A 15,238-nucleotide genomic window follows, 5' to 3' on the forward strand; every position below is an offset into this window, starting at 1 on the left:
CCCTTCGGCCCCGCATCTCTCAGGAGTCTCGCTGCAGGCGTCGCAGAATTCCTGCTCGGAGGAAATGGCGATCTTCTTCATGTTGGACTCGAACTCGGACACGGCATGAGCGTGCTCGATTGGCCGAAAAGCGGGTACGCGACTGGCTCGGTTTCGGGGGAGTCGGGGACTATGCCGCCGCTGCGGAAGAGGTAGCGGACACTAATCTCGGATGGGTCGGGGAAGGGAGCTGATGGCGAGGTCGACGCGTTGGTTACCAACTCAAATGCCATACTGGATGAGTAGTCTGGAACGCTGGTGAAGATGGACTTCGTCTCTGCAAGCTTTGACAGGCCGAAAAAGGATAGGAAGATGGCGTAGGCGCCAAATTGGACGCTGAGTTTGGTCTTGGTGCCAGCTGAGTAGATTAGTTCCTTGAAACTGGAGAGAACTTCGCCAGCCAAGATCGAACCGCTCACTGCCCGGATGGGGGAGGAGGAGTTGTAGGCAAGGTTGAATTCATGCATGTTCGCCAGCTCTTGCAGACGAGCAAATGTGGCCTCCGACGGCAGTTTATCTTCTGGCAGTGAATCGGTGGAGTTATGGATCCTAGCAACATTAAGGAGATCCCAGATCAGGTACGCATTGCCGAAGTTAACCTTTGACTCCGGGAAGGTTCCCTCCACCATGGGCGCGATGGTTTTGTAGAAATCGGTGGTCGACTGGAGCAGTTCATGATACTCCTTGGATTCGCGGAACTGGTTGCTGCTAGTCTTAGCCTTCTGGCATTTGGTCGCACTCTGCAGCCAGGCGAGATTCTCGCTGTTGCCGCCAGTTGACACTTGCTCAACAGCAATGAGCTGGTATCCGTTCATAGGCGACTCGACAACGGTGCCATTGCGAAGAGTAGATATGGCGGCTCTGCCAGCGGGCGGGTACAGAGCCTGCAGGAACGCAATAGCGGATTTCTGCAACACATCGTCGTCAGGCGCGGAGGCGACGAGTTGGCTAGGTTTTACAATTTCCGGGCTTATGCCGAAAATGTGTGATTGGGACGCTAAGGAAATGTAGCGGTTATGAAAGTAAGAGCCGGTGTTGAACACCTGCTGGTAACCCAGGCTAGTCAAGTCAGTAGACGGCGTGGACTTGGCAGTGCGGTCTCCATGGCGGGCAAAGACATAGGCACCCAGGACTGTCTCTGCGGAGGCTTGCGGCGCAAGGGCCGCTAGAGCCGCTACAAGGGCCAACACTGTCGACAGCGGTTGCATTGAGCGAGAGCACGTGGCGGAGAAACGGAATTTAGGGTTATATCAGGTTATAGTTTTATGCGATGCGCTTCTCGTGTGCGCCGGAAGTATTGTTGAATGTTGTGGAAAAAGAAGAGAAGGAGAGAAGGGAGGCGAAGTGGACGACGGGCACAGTCGCAAATAAATATGCGGAATCCAATGCTTAAATAGCCAACATGTGTGGAGCCGTGCGGGGAAGAGGAAAAAAAAAAGAAAGCAAATTGAGTCTATGGAATATGGATAGATAGAATCTGTGAGCACTGGTGGATTACGATTTTTAATTACTTTATTTTATCAATTAGTTATGTATATTTTTCTGAAATCCTATTGACCACACTCCGACAGAAGCGGTTCATAATGGTTTTTGAAAAGAAAGGTCAAAGTTGAAATGGTGATTTGGATAATTCTGCATCTCGAGCTTCATACATCCATTCGTTCCCCACTTCTTGAATGGCTGCAGCGTGGGCTGATTTCTTGCCACCCCCCACTTCCGCCCTTCTTCGTCCGATGCTTTGTCTCGGACGATAGATAAAGTTTTGTCTTTAAGTTCTTGAGTTACCTGAAACGGGGGTTATCATGATGTCCGAATGTTAAGTCAAAAAGATAAAGGTGTCCAGAGGACAGGCGTATTTTTTCTTTTTTTCTTTTTTCAATCCTAGTCCTGAAATGGCGTTCAATAATATATAGTTGTGTGGGATTCATATATCCATAGACGAGGTATGGTGAGGGGCATCTAGTTTTCCTGCTAGTTCACATCCCCCGCGCACCACTCCAACCAGCCCACCGGTCTGGACCATTTCCCCTCCACCCCCAGCTAGGCGCCATTCGATATCTGCCAGCCCTTCCATCCAGATTATCCGTGTCGCCGCAGGCACTTCAATGTGCTGCAACTCTGTCGATATTGATGTCAAGATATCCGCCAGAGCAAGTCCCTTATTGGATTTCAATGTTTTGATAGTGTTCAAACACGACGTCACGTCGCTGGTTGTTAATAGCGCGGTGATAATCGTTTTGATGTCGGATGGGTGTGGGGCCGCGATGCAAGTATAGATTGTTTCGTCGGTGATGGTCTCATGGTCGGGAGTGGGCTGGTCCTTTGGGGCGTTCTTGATGGGAAGGGGTATACCTGAGAACCACATCGTAAAACATCAGATCAGTAAGAAACGGTACGCATTGTTCAGCCTTACGAAGCGCTTCGGTTTGAATAAGCTTACTGCTTGCATGGCAAGCTTGGAGTACATTCAATGCTCGCCGCATGTCTCCCTTGCTCAACTTGACAAGGCTATCAATTGCTTCGGGCTGTATCCGCACCTGCTCCGTCTCGATGACCTGGTCCACTAGAACACGGATATCTTTCTCCTTCAACGGGCTAAATCTGAATCGTGTGCATCGCGACAGTAAAGCGGGAGAGAGCTTATGGGAATAGTTTGCAATTATACAAAATCTAGCGTTCGCGGTGTATTTCTCCATAATGCGACGGAGGGCCATCTGCGCTACGGCAGTCATCGCGTCGGCTTCATCTAGGATGATCAATTTGAATGCCCCAAGGGTTGATTCTGCCTTAGCGGCTGGAGCCATCGAGAATATTTGTTTGGTGCCTAGCATATAAATAATGCTTGTCAATTTCATAATGCCTTGTGCAACAGGGGAACAGCAGATATATATATGTAAAGAGGTGGAGAACGGACTGGCGAATGTTTTGATCTGGTCTCTGACAACATCAATTCCTCTGTCATCACTGGCATTCAACTCCAGGACCATCTGCCGCATATTCTTGACTCCATATATCCGGCGTGCTAGGGCAAGGATGGTTGACGTCTTCCCCGTCCCTGGAGGACCATAGAGCAGTAAATGAGGCAATCGCTAGACAGTAAACAACAATTAGCCCGTTCAACGTTTTGAGGGTTTAACACATGACCTTGATCTCGCCCATCTTACATTCGTATCGATAAATCTGTTTATAGTACCAATGATATCTTGGTGTCCGGATACGTCTTCTAGGGTATTTGGGCGGTACTTTTCAACCCTTCCCGAGATAATCTATCAGCTCCACCAACCACAGCTGGACAGGGGGGAAATGACGATAATTGAGGGGAAAATATCACCATGGTAGATTATCCTCTGCTTCAATGGGAAGGTCGGCTGTTATTCTTTTGCCTCTCGCATTGGTATTATCGGAGCTGAACTGGACAGTATTCTTGGAGGGCGGGGCATCCACATCCATTTCATCTTCGAAGTCCGACATGGCCGGGGTGGGATAGAATTGATGACTCCCGTATAACGCCTTCACTAGAAATCCAAAATCCAAAACTATGATCTAGCGATTGGGAAACGTGTGTATAGGAACAACGTATAAAGTTCGGAACTGTCGATGTAATTTTCCTGATTCTATCGAAGATGCGCAGAGGATTTCCGCATTGAGCCATTTAACGCGCTCGAAAGTTGAGCCGCTAAAAGACGCGTTGAGCGCTCGGAACCGGAAAAACTGGCAGGGCAGACTAGTATGAAATCAGACTAGCGCGAGACCCGGCACCATGACATCACATGACACCAACCAAAGAGCGAGTTGACGCTGAGAGGTAACGGACGACGGCGACGACGGCGACGACGACGACGAACGAGATATTTCTGGCAGCAAGAATCTAGCTAGGAATTCCGAAGAAGATCATACATTAGATAAATTGAACCCATTCGAAGATGCCGGTGGGTTTAAAATCCTGTTCCCAATTCGTATGTTTTGATTGAAGCGCGCCCTCCGCTGACCTCTCCCCTAGGCATACCACTCCATCTTCCTCCAGGAGGCAGATGTCCCAACCATAGGTATTTCCCAAGAAACTCAAACAATATCTTATTTCTAACATAAAACCAGGAAACTTCCCCCTCCTCCCCCTCCGCACTCGCACGCGTGGCCCCGCCTACACACTCCCCCCACTTGCCCCCGGCACCGCAGAATTCAACATAGACCCGGACAGCGAATCGTATGACTGCCTCGACGAAATCCTCTCCCTGTACCGCGCCAACACGTTCTTCCGTAATTTCGAAATCAAGGGCCCTGCCGACCGTATGCTGATATATGGCATCCTCTTCGTGAGCGAATGTCTGACGAAGGTTAAGCCGGGCATGGCAGCGAGGGAGGCGGAGAAGGTAAAAGAATGAATATCTCTTGCCTTGGGCCGCTGTTGGGCTAGATTATATTCGGATTGCTGATTCTGAAATTCAATACATATAATATATATGTAGGTCCTTATCAACACTTCTCTCGACCACTTCGCGATCCCCGGAGACGCCTCCTTCCCCCTAAACCAGGCGTTCGAGTCACCCCGTGATCGGCAAGATGCAGAGACTTTAAGACAGTACGTTCACAGGAATCTCTCTAGTTGTGATTATTCTCGTAAAAATAAAAAAAAACTTACACGTTTCACGTTAGATACATCTCTCAGGTCCGACAAGAACTTGCTATCCGATTACATTCCCGCCTCTACCCTGGAGGGGTCGGGCCTTCAAAGGTATGGTGTACATGATGCGCTTACACTTTTTTTTTTTTCTCTGTGTAAGAGGCGCATAAACGGCTGACTTGTCTTGTCTTCTAGTGGTGGCTCGCTTTTGCCAAACGAAAGTTTATGGGAAAACACCTGTGAAGATGGAGGCTCTCTTTATGCGTTTTTATTCCTGTTACTTGGCCTCTTCATGTTTTATATGCCACCCGTTCCTTTTTCTTTTATGATGCAAAATACACATCGCGGTTTCATGCTTGTTATCACTTTCCCTTTCTTTTCTCTTTTCCTTTTTTCCTTTTTTCTTTTCCTTTCCTTTTGTTTTTTTCTCTTTTTTTCGTTTCATCATTTCCATTACATTGTTTTATTGTCTTATGCGCTTTTCTATTCCGCTAGCCGTGCAACGGTTGATAGAATGTAGCAGGGGAATAGAAACTTATTCCTTCTTTTGAGAGCTACATGTGGAGGTAAGGTCTACTAGAGCCTACTTAAAAGAAACAAATGGATTCTTTAACTATTGTACATGTACATACCAGCATTCAGTAGCGATTTTGCGATATTTTTATATTTAGTGGACGAGTGGTTGAACCACATAGTCTGCTGTTGCTGCTACTGATGTACGCATATCTACATTTATCTATCACAGATACACAAAACAGCAAAAGAAAAACACACACACACATTGTACATGTATAGTATGTGAGGCGGCGGGATAAAAAGTGAGTGAGCGAGATGGGGTATCATGATGTGTACTGTACTTGTGTCCAGTGTCTTGCTTGATTGCTTGAGTGATATTAACCTCGTGAGCGTATGCTTTCGCGTGCATGTATAATGTAACAAAAGGGGTATCAAAACTGGGGAGAAGTATTTGGGTATATTATATTCTCGAGACGGGTAATGTGTGATTGCAGTTAATGGGAGTTAGGATGGTTACCCAGAGTCAAAAAGACAAGACACAAAACGCTGGTATCAGAAAAATCGAATTGATGGGAGAATTGCTGAGCCATCATTAAATAAGTGAAGGAGACATAATTTTGAAAAAGATGGAATATAAAGAAAATAAAAATAAAAATAAGAACTGGAGCTGGAGCTGGGTACTATGTTACGCTTGCATGACTCTGATACCGACGGCCGCCATCATAGACCCCGTGACAACTCTCATGGCGGTAGGTGTAGGCACTACCATGGCGAGTAGCATGACGACTGCCATACCGGCTGCCATTGCGGGTCGAGTAGGTATCGGGATACTCACCGTCGCTACGGCGATTCGCTAGATCGATCCCGTCAAGCTTTTTCGGCTTGACTATCTCCGTGTCCAGCTGCTCGTCGAAAATCACGTCTGGATTCAAGGCGAAGGCGCCCTGGGGCACAAATGTCGCCGCCAAGATCACGACGGATAGGATGGTGAATTGAACGGCGCCTATGTTTAGGATCGCTAGGTGGATGTCACCGCCGTTCTCGGTTCCACCAGACTCGTTGAAGACGTGGTCTATGTACCTGCCCAGTACTGGGGAGGTGATAGCGTACAGGACGATGTAGGTGGTATAAAGGAATGCCATCACCGCGCCCAGAGCAGAGACGTTCTTTGCTTTGGACTCTACACGTGCTAATGTCGCCTGAATGTATGCGGCGAGGGAGACATCGCCAGCTGCCCAGCCGAAGGATATGGGGAGGAAAGTGGCGGCAACTATCCAGGCATAAGCAACCTGACCCGCTGGCGGGCGCCAAAAGGGCAGGTACCAGACAATCAATAACATTACCGCATCAAGCCGGATCCATGGAATAGGAGTGGTGATGAGATTTGTGAAGAAGAACACGAATGTGGCACCTAGCAATTCGCCCAAGTTCGAGCCTCCAACGATTAACTGTGACCAGGCGGAATTGCCCAAGTATCGCCGGGCAATAGCCGGTGCTATCCCATTTTCCAAATAACGATGGCCATAGAGTGCAATGGCATATCCGGGCAGCAGCCAGATGAAGCGTCGATTAGTGAATATAAGTTTACCGCCGGTCCAGAAGGACTCGAAGAAGAGTAGAAACGACCCAACGATGGCTTTGACGTATGCAGGTCGCTCAGAAAGAACCTCTTGCGCTTGAGGCTGGAAGTCCAGATTGGTTATAGAGTACCATGTGGCCGCGGCCATGGTAAAGCAAACGGGGGTAATTATGAAAGAATAGTTATTTCCTAGATTGGGTATTAGCGCCAGCGCAGTGCAGAACGCGCCGCTGGTGCCAGCAATTTCATAAAATATATGAACCAGCGCATCCAATCGACGAAGCTTCAGTACATTTCCTCCCACAAGATCTCTCGGCATGACACGGCGGATCAGTTCCACCACCCCGTAGGCAATGCCCGTAACCGAGTAAATAGGAATTATACCGTCGGTGTTGTATTTCCCGTAGTAGGAGAAATGATTCCTGGGATGGTTCTCGCGGAAGCGCTTGGGCACGAATGTCCCACCGGTACTGGCATCCACGATCAGGAGCAACGCGGTTAAGAGGCCAAAGGCGAGAACGGAAACTGCCAGGACCAACTTGGTGGGAGCTCTGCGGACGAGCGGTGCTATCAGGATGGCTCCGATACATTGGAATGCCTGGTTGAGTCCAGTAAGGAGGCCGACTCGTTCAAAGGTTTTGGAAGTCGAGTTAGAGACGAAGGCGTCATAGTCATATCTGTTGGTGGCGAGGGCGACAATGGATCCGTTAAAGGCCTCTAGCCCGAACTTGTAAAGCATAATACCCAGGATGTAGAGGGCTATATTGCGTCTCTCGAGCGTAGTGTAGCACCGCCAGCTCTCGCGGATTATTGACAGGAACATATTGAGTAGCAAGACTGGGATGATGGCAGGTAGTGAGGATGGCCAGCGGTCATTTCTCAGCTACCATTCCGCAGTGGACAGGAGAATGTGGCGGGGGTGAATATATTCAGACAAGAGAAGTATAGACAGGAGACAAGAGTAGCATAGACAGATAGCAAGCATGCAGTTAAGCAGAAAAAATGGGTAGAAAGTATATATGTATCATATTGGTAGAGGAGCGGATTGAAGGACGCCTTGATGATTGTGATTCAGATGAATAGCTTGCAAGAAGGGAGCAAGTCGCAAAGCGCCAATGACAGCGAAGCTTGCTAGCCCGTGCATTGTATAAGTTGGGAGCTTTGATGAAGCCACAATGCAAAGAGTTCGCTGGCTCCGCTGGGACAGCTGGGCTAGCTGGGGGTTAATTTTTTATTTTGTTCTCGCCATGGCTCGAGGGGGATTGGGGGCAGGCTGCGAAAAGGACAACGAAGAATAACGATGAGAAACTTGCCGAGTGAGAATTTCCCAGATGGCGGGTTAGACGCTCAAAGCGGCGGGGTCGAGGGAGTTTGATGGATTCTTTGCACAGCGCAGGAGATCATAATGGCCAGGGGTTCTGCCCTATTTCTTTGCTCTTTTTTTTCTTTTTCCCTTTCGCTCGTCTCCCTGGGGCCAGGGAGGTATGGAGATAGCCACCAAAAGCGGAAGAGCAATCAAAACCAACGAGTCAAGCATATGCTTGTAGTCAGTCAGACAGGCAGCAGACCTGATTGGAGATGCCCCAAGTTTCCCCCTTCGTCCCATGGAGAGTCTCCCGTCCGGTGGATCCACATTCACCTGGAGCAAAGTGGGTTTCAACCGTCGGGTCATCCTCAGTAAGTATAGAATATAAGCTAGAAGAGTCCATAGCGTAAAATGTAATAATAGTTAGTTATAAAGAGTAAGACGAGGAACACAAATAAGAATACTTTCATCTTTCCCGTTCAGATCAGAAACTCTCCATCTGAGAAGCCAATAAGAGGGAGATTTGTCTCTCGTGGAGTCGAGGATACACACACTGAGCACGTCTCCCCAACCTGCTTCAACAAGTGGGCAGGCACGGGGGGGGGTCCTCGACTCCTCAGAGCTGTATCCCCCATGGCAGCGGAGCCGACCGCTTCCACCATGCCGATGTGGGTGGTGTCGGGATGGACATATAAATACAGAGATTAGCTGTAATTTGCGTGATCTGCAGCGCAGTGGTTCGCCTCGCTTGATGATCTTGGACCCAGATACAAAAAGTTACACCGTTTGTTCTTCCCAGGAGAAAGTGATGCAGCAGATGCGCACTAGGATGCGTACTGTGTCGGTGTTCTGCTGGCTCAATAAAAATCATAGCAGGACAAGTCCCAGACCGGGGCAGCATGCTGCATGTACTCCGTATGATTGAGGAGTAGTCTTGGTGGTGTTGGGGTTGGGCGAATCTGGCCTTGCTCTCAAGACACGTTGACTCCAAAAAGCTGTAACGTGGCGGAACCGAAGCGGTGGCTAATCGGCGGCGTCACGTAGGTAGTTATCTGGGGAGCCGTATGAGTAGGCTTGACTATCTTGCTTGAATAGCGAGCTCATGGGCTACAGGGTTATTGCAAGGATGTCATAGGTACAGTACTTAGTATGCTAAGAAGATTGTATGAGAATTGCAGTAACTCTTGTATATATTATCAGAGAGAAAAAATGAATTGCTGGCTTCTTTGATGAGGAGTCAGCATCTAGCTATTCTATATAGACAATGAGTGAACATTTCTCTTCTATTCTATAAGTGAGAATAGCTGGAGTGATACCTCAGCAGTGCCTTACTGACATGAAAGCAGCAATCTGCTGACCTCATATAGAAGTGAGATTCTTATATTCATCAATTGAATCCTTCTATATTGCATTCAAGTAATGTCATAGAGTGATTGAAAACTGATTTAAATATCTGTGAGATGAATGAAATCATCTGCAGAGAAGTGATAAGCTGTGTGAAGCTATCACAGACTCTTGACACAGTTAGAAGTGTAATAATGTTTTTCTCTTTAAGAGTATAGTCTTAATTAGACTGATTATATGATCATGTCTGAGATCAGAATCAGAATATTTAATGATTTTATTATCAATTTAACTGATCTTATTACATAGTTTTAAGATTAAATAGTAGTCTCATACTGTCTCAGTAAGACTTACTGTCTACTCTTATTATATTTTTTAAATAAAATTATAATTTTCACTTCTTAATTTAAATTCTTTTTATTACTTTTAATAACTTTAAATCTTATTTAAATGTTATCAAAAAGTGTTACTTTTTAAAAAATTAAAAATAGTCTAAAAAAACCTTAAAATATCTAAAAATAGTAACTTTATATCAAGAATGAGACTAAATGAGATTAAATAAGATCACTTTCTTATTTTTTCTAAGTTATAATCTTATTTTAAGATCTGATAAATAGTTACTTTGTATGTTTTTTCAATAATTAGTCTCAGCGGGATTCATACTGTGATTCAAAGATTGCTTAAGTCAGTGTACAATTACAGACGTATATCAGCTTCTTATATACATTATACTAAATTAATTAGTGGCTGCTAGAGCCTCTTTACATTGATAAGTGTGTTTAAAAGTAGCTGTGTTATTATTCAGTGATTGTATATTCTTCTGAATTATATTCTTTCTCATCAGATTCAGTCATGCTTATATAACTATAATATAAGCTGCTCTCTGAGAAGCTTTTACTATTTTACATTATTTATTTATTCAGTAATATTTTCATTCTTCAATCATCATTCTCATTATTATCATTATTAAATATTATTATCTTATACAAGATTTCTGTCTCTTCTCTCTTTATTATATTCTTTTTAATCTGTTTATCTATTATATTATACATGTTTCTGATAATAGCTCTCTGTTCTTATTATAAGTATTATTATAGTACTTATACTAAGCAGTTTATTAGCAGTAAGTAAAACTAGACTGGCTGCTGAGACTATGAATTTCACATTTAGTCTCATTTAATCTGATCTCATACATTTCTTGGCATGAATTCTGCTGAGACTGACTATTAAAAAAACATGTAAAGTGACTATATATCAGATCTTAAAATGAAATCATGACTTGAAAAAAATGAGAAAGTGATCTCATTTAATTTCATTTAGTTTCATTCTTGACATAAAGTTACTATTTTTAGACATTTTAAGGTTTTTTTTAGACTATTTTTAATTTTTTAAAAAGTAACACTTTTTGATAACACTTAAATGAGATTTAAAGTTATTTAAAGCAATAAAAATAATTTAAATTGAGAAGTGAAAATTATAATCTCATTTAAAAAATGTAATAAGAGTAGACAGTAAGTCTCACTGAAACAGTATAAGACTACTATCTAATGTTAAAACTGTGTAATGAGATCAGTCAAATTGATAATAAAACTATTAAAAAATCTGATTCTGGTCTCAGACACAGTTACACAGTCAGTCTAAGTAAAACACATTATAAAATATGATCAGAACTTGTTTTTCTAATAATTATTAGAATATATTACTATAAATAACATATCTTCTTTATCTTCTTATACATTCTTAACTCTTTTCTTCTCAGCAGATATCTGATTGTGTTTTCTGATATAATTTTATATAGAAGTAAATACTGATTATTTTTATTCATATAAAATCTTTATATATTAACAGATCTGTATTCACGGATAATAGTAAATATCTTAATATTTGTAATGTGACAGAACTGAAGCGGTGGCTAGTCAGTGATGTCATGTAGAGATAGTTATTTAAGAAGCTGTATAAGTGAGCTTGACTATCTTACTTAAATAGTGAGCTTGTAGACTACAGAGTTATCATGAGAATATCACAGATATAATACTTAGTATACTAAGAAGATTATATAAGATATACAGTAACTCTTGTCTATATTTCAGTAGAAGAAAAATGAATCACTGACTTCTTTAATGAGAAGTCAGTATCTAGCTATTCTATATAGATAATGAGTGAATACTCTTCTCTTATTTCATAAGTAAGAATAGCTGAAGTGATATCTCAGTGATGTCTTATTATCAAGAAAGAGTAATCTGCTGATCTTGTATAGAAGCAGAGTTTTTATATTTATTAATTAAATCTTTCTATAATACATCTGAATAATATTATAGAGTGGTTGAAAACCAGTTTGAACAGGATGAAATCATTCATATGAAAGCAATGAGCTGTGTGAAATCACAGCAGGGCCTTGACACAGCTGAGAGTGTGACAATACCCTTCTCTTTAAGGGCATAGTCTTGATACTCTTAAGATTATCAGATTAGAAATTATCTTTGTTGTATAGCAACAGTTATTAACTGATTTAACAGTGTATGTGCTGTGTGTGATACAAAGAAATAGATGAGTTTTTCTGCTGACTGTGTAGGTCTTCCTTTTCCCATCTTCATTCAAACCAAATGTGTGATAAGTGGGTTCCTTATATATCAATTTGAAATATGGAAAATGTAGTTAATAAGTGACTTGCAGATCTCTCATCATATTCTATTCTACATATGAAATTCCCTGCAAAAGTGGTGTGTTTTAGGGACAAAGCTAACAGTAGTGGCAGGATTTTTTGAAAAGATCTCTTCTCTTATAAAACATTTTTCTTTCCCTTCCCTCAATTGCAACAGTGAGTGCATGGGAGTATTATCCTTGAAGAATAATAAAGGGCTTATTCTGACATTTTCTAGTGAGTAAATGTCTTTGTGGTGCCGGCTGCGGCCTCTGTGGCTGCTAAGAAAGCTTGGTTGGAGGTGGAGGCAGCGGCGTCGACGGACCGCGGGAGCCCCGCTTCCAATTGCCACACCTCCTCCTCCTCCTCCCTCCTGCTTTCTCTTTGCGGGCCGCGGCGGTAAGCCGCCGGGCCTTGCAGTGGGGGGGTCGTCCTTTTTCTGCCGGGCCGGTTCCGCCCGGGTCCGGTCCTTCCCCCTGGCCCCCCCCCGCCGCCGTTTGCCCCCGAAAAAACGACTTCTGGCTCCCCTGTAAAGTATTACCCCCAAAGGAAGGGCGTCGGGTCGGCTTCTGAAAAGGGGGCCCGGGTCCCCCAAGCAGACCAGAGGGAGGGGCCTCGGAGCCTCCAAAGCATTGGCAGATTCCATCAAAGGCTGAGGAGGTCCCCCTTGCTCATCTGCAAAAGGAGGTAAAAGCGTGGATCTCTGAGATGGAAAAACACCTCAGGATGGCTGACTCTAAGAAGGGGTCAGCCAGTGTCACTGTTGAAAGTGCTGTGAAGATCAATTACTGATTGAAGAGAATCTCACTTCAGTTGAAGCAGATGATTAAGATACTTTGTAAGTTGATAAGTTAACACTTTCAGCATCTCTCATGTTCTTCTGCAGCATGCTTCTCTGCAGCACTGCAGCACTAACTTCTCAGCAGACAAAGATGCTGATGCTGAAGACTTCAACAGTAAAGAATGAGTTTGATGAGAATGTGATTATTGATAAGTAGGTTCTGATCTCTCTTTTTACTTTTTCAGCAGACTGCAGCTCTACTAGAATAGTAGCAGTCTGTGAATCAATAATATTAATCTTTTTTATTGATTTCAAATATCTCTTTTCTCTAACTGCTTCAGGAATTTTATACTTGTATAGTTTTATTAAACTTCTAAAAAATCCTTTGAGAGAAAATAGAAGAAGAGTGCTACAGAGCTTATAAGACACTGACTTATCACTATGAAATTATCTCTAAAAAAATTCTTTAAGAAAAATGAGAAGTCTTAAGCAGTATTTCTTATTCAATATCTCTGATATATAACAGAGTAGTCTCTACTAGTTATCTTATAACTTACAATCTCTTTCTCAGTATTTTTCAAATACTTAAGCAGTTTTTATAAATTCTCTGATAATAAATAATCTTCTCATTTCACAAGATATTAAAGCTTATTATAATATATTCACTTATTCAATATTTTCTTTATAAGATATTCAGTATCACTCTTAATCTTAATATTATTCAGCTGAGACAGCTCTGCTCTGAGATATTATTTATAAAGCTTTAAATAGAAAATGTGAAAAATAGAATAAATTGATTTCAATTCTGTGAGTAATTTCAACTTATATATCTGCTTATTTATTACTCTTATTACTGAGAAAGATTTTAGTTATCACTTACTAAGCTTCTTACACAGTCTTATTATCTTAATATTCTTTGTTAAAAGTAGTACTTAATTCTCTATTAAAAACTTCATTGAAAGATGTTTTCAATTATAGTATTTTATCTATTACTTCTGAGTATAACAGATACTTTTCACTGTCTTCTTATAAATTTTATTCAAAAGTTTCAATCTTACTTTTACTTCTAATACTGAGAGATACTCTGTTCTCTTTTATTATTATTATTATTCTTCAATTATAGATGTATGCAGTCAGAGACTATGACATCTATCTGAGAACTTTTAGTTCTCAGGGTTTTTCCTATATCTGTAAAGTTAACTATTATACATTCATCAATTTCAGATATGCAAAATCAGAAAATTTCAGCTCAGAATATAAAAACTGTTTACAAATTGCAGTGTTTTAACATCTTCTGATACTTTGAAATCATTTGACAATATCATGACAAAGGAAAAGAGAACACAGTCTTAAAGATAGACACATTAAATAGATAGACAGAAAGGAATTGAAAGAAAAAGATAAAGTAAAGAAAGACTGTAACAAAACAAATTATTAAAAGATAGTAAATAGCTGTTTCAACAGACTATATCTGGTTGATCTCCTCCTCTTCATATTCAGATAATTCTGAATTTAGCCATTTTCTTGTAGCTGCTTGAGTTTCTGATAGAAAGTCTATTAAGTATTTAATTCCTGTCTCAGTTGAGAATAAGAATCTTATATTTAATTGATTTAGATCATACTTCTCTTTCAATCTGGCTCTGAGACTATTATATAATGCACAGTGCATTATAATATGCTCAGAATTCTCATTTGTATTGTAGAATGAGCATTCTATTGAGTCAAATCTATCATCAAATCTTTGTATATAAGATTTGAAATAGCCATGTCCTAGTTTCAGCTGTATTATAGATGAGAATATTTTCTTTTTACATTTAATTGAACAAGATTTCCACTTGGGTTTTATTTCAAATCTTGAATAATGTATACTCTTCTTTTGTTTCTGCCAGCTTTCATTTCACTTGTCTAAACAAGATTCATTTATTTTTCTCTTTATAAAAGACCAGGACACAATTTTTTGAATAGATCTGCTTAATTCTGCACCCTTTTTTGCAGCTGAATCAGCCAATTCATTGTCATGAATATTCATATGAGCAGGAACTCAGTGCAGATGAATTATCAGCTTTGATATTCTTCTCTTTTGAATTTTTAAAACAGAGTTTAAGATCAGTTCAAGATTCATTTGATCATTATAAATCTGACTATTTCTAAGTCTTTTTAAAGCAGCTTGACTATCAGAGAATATCCATGCCTCTTTCAAACAATTTCCTCTTTTATGAGATTTTATTTCAATGAGTTTGAAAGCTTTCACTATTGCAAATAGTTCAGCATCAAAGACTTCAGATTCACAGCCTAGATTTCAGAAATCTGAGATAAAATTGATATTATCTTCAGTATAAGCAATGCCTGCGCCTAATCTATTCAAATTCTCATTTTTTGAGTCATCTGAATAAATCAGAATAGAGTCTTTT

The 15,238-nt window shown here is 41.7% G+C and overlaps 4 protein-coding genes across 5 annotated transcripts; 1 reads left to right on the forward strand and 3 right to left on the reverse strand.

Annotated features, from left to right (window-relative positions):
- Positions 1-77: 77 nt before the first annotated feature.
- BDBG_02668 (acid phosphatase) lies at positions 78-1,247 on the reverse strand (the record flags this gene model as incomplete). The annotated part of the gene is made up of 1 exon (XM_002626445.2): positions 78-1,247. The coding sequence occupies one exon, from the start codon at positions 1,245-1,247 to the stop codon at positions 78-80; it is 1,170 nt and encodes a 389-aa protein (XP_002626491.1).
- Positions 1,248-1,963: 716 nt separating this feature from the next.
- Positions 1,964-3,510, reverse strand: BDBG_02669 (replication factor C subunit 3/5; the record flags this gene model as incomplete). The annotated part of the gene is made up of 5 exons (XM_002626446.1): positions 1,964-2,391; positions 2,480-2,863; positions 2,954-3,128; positions 3,204-3,291; positions 3,371-3,510. The coding sequence occupies 5 exons, from the start codon at positions 3,508-3,510 to the stop codon at positions 1,964-1,966; spliced, it is 1,215 nt and encodes a 404-aa protein (XP_002626492.1).
- Positions 3,441-5,779, forward strand: BDBG_02670 (actin like protein 2/3 complex, subunit 3). The gene is made up of 6 exons (XM_031720895.1): positions 3,441-3,968; positions 4,040-4,085; positions 4,135-4,409; positions 4,506-4,618; positions 4,693-4,771; positions 4,856-5,779. The coding sequence occupies exons 1-6, from the start codon at positions 3,963-3,965 to the stop codon at positions 4,901-4,903; spliced, it is 567 nt and encodes a 188-aa protein (XP_031577238.1). The 5' UTR covers positions 3,441-3,962; the 3' UTR covers positions 4,904-5,779.
- On the reverse strand, positions 5,250-9,333 carry BDBG_02671. 2 transcript variants are annotated; one of them, XM_031720897.1, is made up of 2 exons: positions 8,899-9,323; positions 5,250-8,817 (listed from the first exon to the last, which is right to left on the reverse strand). In XM_031720897.1, the coding sequence occupies exon 2, from the start codon at positions 7,576-7,578 to the stop codon at positions 5,857-5,859; it is 1,722 nt and encodes a 573-aa protein (XP_031577240.1). In that variant the 5' UTR covers positions 7,579-8,817; positions 8,899-9,323; the 3' UTR covers positions 5,250-5,856. The 2 variants fall into 2 exon arrangements, with proteins under 2 accessions (XP_031577240.1, XP_031577239.1); XM_031720896.1 differs by having other exon boundaries at positions 5,250-9,333.
- Between the last annotated feature and the right edge of the window lie 5,905 nt (positions 9,334-15,238).

Source organism: Blastomyces gilchristii (assembly GCF_000003855.2).
Source record: "Blastomyces gilchristii SLH14081 genomic scaffold supercont1.4, whole genome shotgun sequence".
In the NCBI taxonomy this organism is placed as follows: domain Eukaryota; kingdom Fungi; phylum Ascomycota; class Eurotiomycetes; order Onygenales; family Ajellomycetaceae; genus Blastomyces; species Blastomyces gilchristii.

Coding starts and splice junctions, on each gene's coding strand:
- BDBG_02670 (XM_031720895.1), top strand. Junction 4,410..4,505: donor CAGCGAGGGAGGCGGAGAAG/GTAAAAGAATGA, acceptor ATATATATGTAG/GTCCTTATCAACACTTCTCT. Junction 4,619..4,692: donor GATGCAGAGACTTTAAGACA/GTACGTTCACAG, acceptor GTTTCACGTTAG/ATACATCTCTCAGGTCCGAC.
- BDBG_02671 (XM_031720896.1), bottom strand. CDS start 7,578: ATGTTCCTGTCAATAATCCGCGAGAGCTGGCGGTGCTACACTACGCTC.